Source organism: Belonocnema kinseyi, chromosome 7, assembly GCF_010883055.1.
Source record: "Belonocnema kinseyi isolate 2016_QV_RU_SX_M_011 chromosome 7, B_treatae_v1, whole genome shotgun sequence".
In the NCBI taxonomy this organism is placed as follows: domain Eukaryota; kingdom Metazoa; phylum Arthropoda; class Insecta; order Hymenoptera; family Cynipidae; genus Belonocnema; species Belonocnema kinseyi.
The window spans coordinates 3,439,467-3,446,412 of record NC_046663.1 but is presented as its reverse complement, the minus strand read 5'-3'; the positions used below and the strand labels follow the sequence as shown (position 1 = coordinate 3,446,412).

The 6,946-nt window shown below is 24.6% G+C and overlaps 1 protein-coding gene across 1 annotated transcript in view; it reads left to right on the top strand.

Moving 5' to 3' along the window:
• The window catches only part of LOC117175918 (transmembrane protein KIAA1109-like), a 178,513-nt gene that overhangs the window by 16,431 nt on the left and 155,136 nt on the right, over nt 1-6,946 (top strand). Inside the window, exons 3-4 of the mRNA XM_033365766.1 lie at nt 2,104-2,247; nt 6,379-6,701. Coding sequence (XP_033221657.1) covers nt 2,104-2,247; nt 6,379-6,701 — 467 coding nt within the window. The remainder of the gene's footprint in view (nt 1-2,103; nt 2,248-6,378; nt 6,702-6,946) is intronic.

Genomic DNA, 6,946 nt, shown 5'->3' with positions numbered 1-6,946 from the left:
AGGTTTTTGGGGTCGCTGATTACGAACCTGGTGTCCGCTGACCTTTATCGCGTCAGGTTCAAGGTCATTTGAAAGTCAAATCGATAAAAAAAGCTGAAAAAAAAATATGTTATAGGTTTTCGCGGTCGTTGATTACGAATCTGCCATCCATTGACCTCTGTCGCATCAGGATTAAGGTTTTCTCTCGATTTGACCTTCTCATGACCTGGAACCTGACGCGATAAAGGTCAGCGGACACCAGGTTCGTAATCAGCGACCCCAAAAACCTATAACATATTTAAAAAAATTTTTTTACCGTTTTTCTCGATTTGACCTTCAAATGACCTTGAACCTGAAGCGTTAGAGTTCAACGGATGCCAGATTCGTAATTAGCGACTCCAAAAATCTATAACGTATTTTTTTGGATTTTTTTACCGTTTTCTCTCGATTTGACCTTCCAATGACCTTGAAACTGACGCGATAAAAGGCAAAGGACGCCAGATTTGTATTCGGTGACCCCGAAAACCATAGTAAACCAGAGCTAACCTCAGAATACATGTTTAAGAGTGTCAAATCTCTCGAAAATACAGTTGGTGGGTAGTGGTGTTTCATATATTTGTAGGGGGTGGGGGTGGCTGGGGGTGGAGGGTAGTCCGTTTAGCGTGCAATCGACTCGGGATACTTATAAAATACTACCATGATTTTTTCAGATTTTTTGGTCCAAAAATAAATTAGGCCAAAAACCGGCCTTACCAACCCTCCCCCTTTGTTTTGACTTTTTTTTTAAATGAAGATTTATATCTTTGGTTGAACATTGAACACTTACGTTGATAATTATTTTTTTTCGAAGGTTAAGAATATTCAGGTTAACTTTTTTTTCTTTCTTGAATGAAAATATTTATTCGTTGAAAATGTATCTTTTTGTTTTTAAAATTCTTTTTTTTTTTTAATGAAATTTGATCTTTTCTGGTTAAAATATCAACTGTTACAGGTTTTTGTTGAAACTGCGTATTTTCAGATTGAAAATTCAATTATTTTGTTAAAAATGTAATTCTTTTGTTGAAAATTCAAGTATGTTAATGGCCAGGGAAAATAAAAAATTGGTCATGGAAAGATCACAGAATTTAAAAAATTAATTTTTTACTGTTCCACATTACTGTTCACTATCAAAAACTGTACATTTTAAAAATTGGGCAAAATTTCCTGCCTAATAGAAAATTTTTGTTGCATTTTTAAATCCTAAAAGTGAATTTAGAATTTAGAAACTCTCAGATATTCAAATTCCTGACAGTTTATCACGTTAGCAAATAAATAATAAAATACTTTTATTTAATGAAAATATTTTTAATTCTAATCATTGCTTTATATTTTTATTTAATGTTTTTTAATTGACTAGACTTGGTAATTTTATCATTCAGAAGTTTTTCTGCTTGGTTAATTTTATATTGTAATTTTAACCGATTTCAAAATTATTTTCTTAGTTTTTTTTATGCGAACCAACGAAATTTTTCTTCTGGGTCCAAACAATTCAAGTAATTATAGCATTTTCATAATATCAAAAATCTATCAAATCAATAATAAAACCAATAAAATCAATTAAAAAATTGATTTTGCAATTAAAATATTTTTTACACTTATTTTTGTTACTCAAAGAAAAATTATTGAGCTGAATAGTAAAATAAATCATATTTAAGAAGAAATTTTGTACAAAAAATTTTTTTCAGATATAATTTATGTAAAGTACATAGATTTTATTTTTTTTTTCTAAAAAGGCATTTTGGAATATAAAAAAGAGAAATTTGAAGAAAATCAGGGTAGGTATTTTTTGGGAACTGATTTTTTTTAGTGAACATTTTTTGCTTAAAAACATGAATAATAATCGTGAAAGAGTTTTTGGGAGCAGTTGTAACTGCAACATTTAGATTCTCCGGTATATTGGATAAATGTATACAAACAATTTTTTAATTAAAAACAAAATCAAGGGAAATCTTTCGCAATTTATATTTTTTCTAATAAATAAGTAGTCATAGTTTAAAAAAATTTATGGTTTGTGCGAGTCTCGCCTGAAATCCATCAGTAATTATTTTATTTCTACGTATACCAAGTATTTTTCTATTTTTTCAGGATCTTTTACGTTATGTGCGTTGAGCGGAAAAATAATGTTTAGGGATATAGCTTACATTACGACTGATTATAGTTTAAGAATTCAAGATGGCTGGTTGATATTTAGATGGTGGAGAAGCTACGTTCCAAAGGATGTTTCCGAAGGTAAATTTTCCTACATTAATTTTTTTTTTTTGAATTGCATGAAACCATTTTTTTTAAATTTTGTAGATTAAAAAAATTTTGTTCTGCAAGACCCTGAAAAATGATAGAATGTTGTAAAAGTGACTGGCATTTTCTTAGTCACATCTATTTAAAAGTCTTAAAAATTGTATAATTTGTATGGGAAATTTTTAGTTTCAGAATTCATACGAATTGATTTTTTTACTAAAAAAAAGTGATTAAGGTGTTTATCATTCTTGAAATCTATTATACAAGCCCTCGTGAAAAACTATTATAGGAAATTCAATATTGGCCTATAATGATTTTCATATCAGAAAAATCTTATTATTTTCTCCCAATTTGGAAAAATAATTCTAAAAAATCATTAGGTTTTCATGAATTAAAAAATTTAAACTTTAGTGAAATATATTAAAAGAATTTGATTTTTTTTAGTTTTTGTGTTATTCTGTAAATGTCTGAAATCTTGTTTGTAAAATATTTACAAATTTTGAAAAATCTATATAAAAAATTTGAAACATTTAAATATTTGACATTTTTGTGAAATCTTACGAAATTTGTGCGAAATCCATTTATATTTTTGTGAGATTTTTCATATACTTAAAATCTTTGAAACCTTTTGGAATTTTTGAAATGTTTTAAAAATCTTTGACATCTTCTAAAATATTCCGTAATTTTTTAAACTTTCAACATTTCTTTAAACCATTGTGAAATCTATTAAAAGTATTTCTAATTTTTTGAAATATTTATGTAATTCTTGAAATATCTGCAAAATATTAATAAAATTTTTGAAATATTGAAAAACATCTGCGAAATCTTTGAAAATTTTTAGAAATCTTTGTGAAATTTTGAAACCTTAGGAAATTTTTGTGCAATTTTTTATATATTTAAAATTTGAAATCTTTTGGAATTTTTGAAATGTTTTAAAAAATCTTTGACATCTTATAAAATATTCCGTAATTTTTTAAACTTTCAACATTTCTTTAAACCATTGTGAAATCTATTAAAAGTATTTCTAATTTTTTGAAATATTTATGTAATTCTTGAAATATCTGCAAAATATTAATTAAATTTTTGAAATATTAAAAAACATCTTCGAAATCTTTGAAAATTTTTAGAAATCTTTGTGAAATTTTGAAACCTCAGGAAATTTTTGTGCAATTTTTTATATATTTAAAATTTGAAATCTTTTGGAATTTTTGAAATGTTTTAAAAAATCTTTGACATCTTCTAAAATATTCCGTAATTTTTTAAACTTTCAACATTTCTTTAAACCATTGTGAAATCTATTAAAAGTATTTCTAATTTTTTGAAATATTTATGTAATTCTTGAAATATCTGCGAAATATTAATTAAATTTTTGAAATATTAAAAAACATCTTCGAAATCTTTGAAAATTTTTAGAAATCTTTGTAAAATTTTGAAACCTTAGGAAATTTTTGTGCAATTTTTTATATATTTAAAATTTGAAATCTTTTGGAATTTTTGAAAGGTTTTTAAAATCTTTATAAATTTTTTATCCCTTCAAAAATCTTCTGATATTTTTTAAACTTTTTACGTTTTTTTGAATCTTTGTGAAATCTATTGAAAGTATTTGAAATTTTTTGAAATATTTGTTTAATTCTTGAAATTTTATGAAACATTTTAGAATATGTGAAATGTTTGCAAAATATTTATCAAACCTTTGAAATATTTAAAGCCTCTGCGAATTCTTTGAAATGATTTAGAAATCTTTGAAACAAAATGAAATTTTTGTGATATTTGTTATATATTTAAAATCTTTTAAATCTTTTGGAATTTTTAAAATTTTGTAATTTTTTTTTAAATTTTATACATTTTCCCCAATATTCTGAAATTTTTTAATTTTCTAAAATTTTCAGACCTTTTGAAATCTATTGAAAAAATTTGAAATTTTTTAAAATCTTTGTGTAATTCTTGAAATATTGAAAATATTCTGAAATATTTGAAATTTCTTAGAAAATTTCGTGAAATATTACAAAATTTGTGGGAATTCTATTGAAAGTAATGGTTTAGAATATTCGTATAGTTCTTGAAATCTTCCGAAATATTTTGAAATATTGAAAATCTTTTTAAAATCTTTCAAATGTTTGTAAAATATTGATCAAATCTTTGAAATATTTAAAACCTCTGCGAAATCTTTGACATTTTTAGAGACGTTTGAAACCTTATGAAAATTTTGTGAAATTTCGTATATATTTAAAATCTTAAAAAATTTTTGGAATTTTTGAAGTGTTTAAAAATTTTTTTAAAATCTTTGATATCTTCCAAAATATTCTGAAATTTTGTATACTCTAAAACTTTTTTAAAAATCTTTGTGAAATCTATTGAAAGTATTTGAAATGTTTTGAAATATTTCTGTAATTCTTAAAATCTTCTGAAACATTTTGGAATCTTTGAAATGTTTTTAAAACCTTTAAAATTTTTGTAAAATATTTATTAAATCTTTGAAATATTTAAAACCTCTGGGGAATCTTTGAAATTTTTTAAAAATCTCTGAAATCTTCTAAAATATTTTGAAATGTTTTTGAAACCTTCTGAAATATTAAATTTTTTTTGCAATTTAAAAAATTTCTCAAACAGTCATGAAATGTATCGAAGGTGTTTAGATTTTTTTTTAAATATCTGTGAAAATCTTTAAAACCTTCGAGATATTTAAAATCTTTGAGAAATCTATTGGAAGAATTTGAATTTTTTAAAAATATTTCAAATATTTGAAATCTTTTCAAATCACTCTGTAATATTTAAAAGCATTAAAAACTAAAGATACTGTAAAATCTTCTGAAATATTTTAAATTTCTTAGAAACTTTCGTGAAATATTACAAAATTTGTGTGAAATCTATTGAAAGTATTTTTAATGGTTTAGAATATTTGTATAGTTCTTGAAATCTTCCGAAATATTTCTAAATGTTTAAAATCTTTTTATAATCTTAGAAATGTTTGTAAAATATTTATCAAATCTTTGCAATATTTAAAACCTCTGCGAAATCTTTGACATTTTTTAGAGAACTTTGAAACCTTATGAAATTTTTGTGATATTTCGTATATATTTAAAATCTTTAAAATTTTTTGGAATTTTTGAAATGTTTAAAAAAATTTTTAAATCTTTGATATCTTCTAAAATATTTTGAAATTATGTAAACTTTTCAAATTTTTTAAAAATCTTTGTTAAATCTATTGAAAGTATTTGAAATGTTTTAAAATATTTCTGTTATTTTTAAAATCTTCTGAAAGATTTTGGAATCTTTGAAATGTTTTTAAAACCTTTAAAATTTTGGTAAAATATTTATCAAATCTTTGAAATACTTAAAACCTCTGCGAAATTTTTGAAAAATCTCTGAAATATTTTTATTTTTTTGCAATTTAAAAAATTTTTGAAACAATCATGAAATGTATCGAAGGTGTTTGGATTTTTTTTTAATATCTGTGAAATTCTTGAAATCTTTAAAACCTTCGAGATATTTAAAATCTTTGAGAAATCTATTGGAAGAATTTGAAATTTTTGGAAATATTTCAAATATTTGCGAAATGTTTGAAATCTTTTCAAATCACTCTGTAATATTTAAAAGCATTAAAAACTATTCTGTGAAATCTTTTGAAATTTTTTAAGCCTTTTGTGATATCTGTTGAAAGAATTTGAAATTTTTCGAAATAATGCTGAAATTCCTAAAAACTTCTGACATATTTCCGAACATTAAAAATTTTAGAAAAATCTGAAAATTAAAAAAAAAATTTTAATATGTAAAATCATTACTATGTTTTTATTTTTGTAATCATAAAAATTCTTTAGAAATCTTTGAAGTTGTGAAATTCATTGCAATTTTTGTGAACTTCTTGTAATATCTAAATTATTTGCAAAATTCTTGAAATATTTTATAATCTGTCAAAAAGTATTGATGAAAACCTCTTTAAATTTCCAATAATCAATAAAAATTGTATAATAAATTCTTGATAAATTAGTCTGCAATCAGTAGAACATTTGAAAATTGAATTTAACCGACCGGATTAAAGACAAAAGGTAGAGCTGAAAGCAGACTTTTTCAGCTAACCCTGCAGTGGTAAGAATTTCATGTTTAATATTTAAAATAAAATTGTAGATCTCTCGCACTCTGACACTCGTCTGTCCGTCTTATTGAACGGATTTGAACTCCATGTTTACAATCGCTGTCAATTCTATGCACAATTAGAGAAAACGTTTGGCCTCACGCCGCAAATGTTTCACGACATAGAAATACACAATGTGAATATCGATGACTGCGACGCCGAGTCCATGAGCAATAATGCCGCCAATGAAAGTCGACAGCAAATCAATGCCATGGATGTGTCGAGACACGTCGATAATATCAGGAGACAAGAGGCCCACGTAATTGCCAGGACGTGGCGGGACCTCATTCCAGTTATCAAACTGGACATCTGCACAGTGAGTGCATTTTAATTACCAACCTTTTCACTTTTCATTATCTAGAGTTAAGAAAAAAAAAATTCATGTTGCATCAAATTTTACTTTAGGGACCGTGCTTAAATTATATAGGAGGGATTATAGGCCCTTTATCCGTAACAAAATATTTCTACGAGGGTAGTTCAATAAGTCCTTAGAATGAAGTATAAAAACAATTTTTTTTGGGTAAATTTTTTTTTATTTTTCAACATAATCTCCTTGGAGCT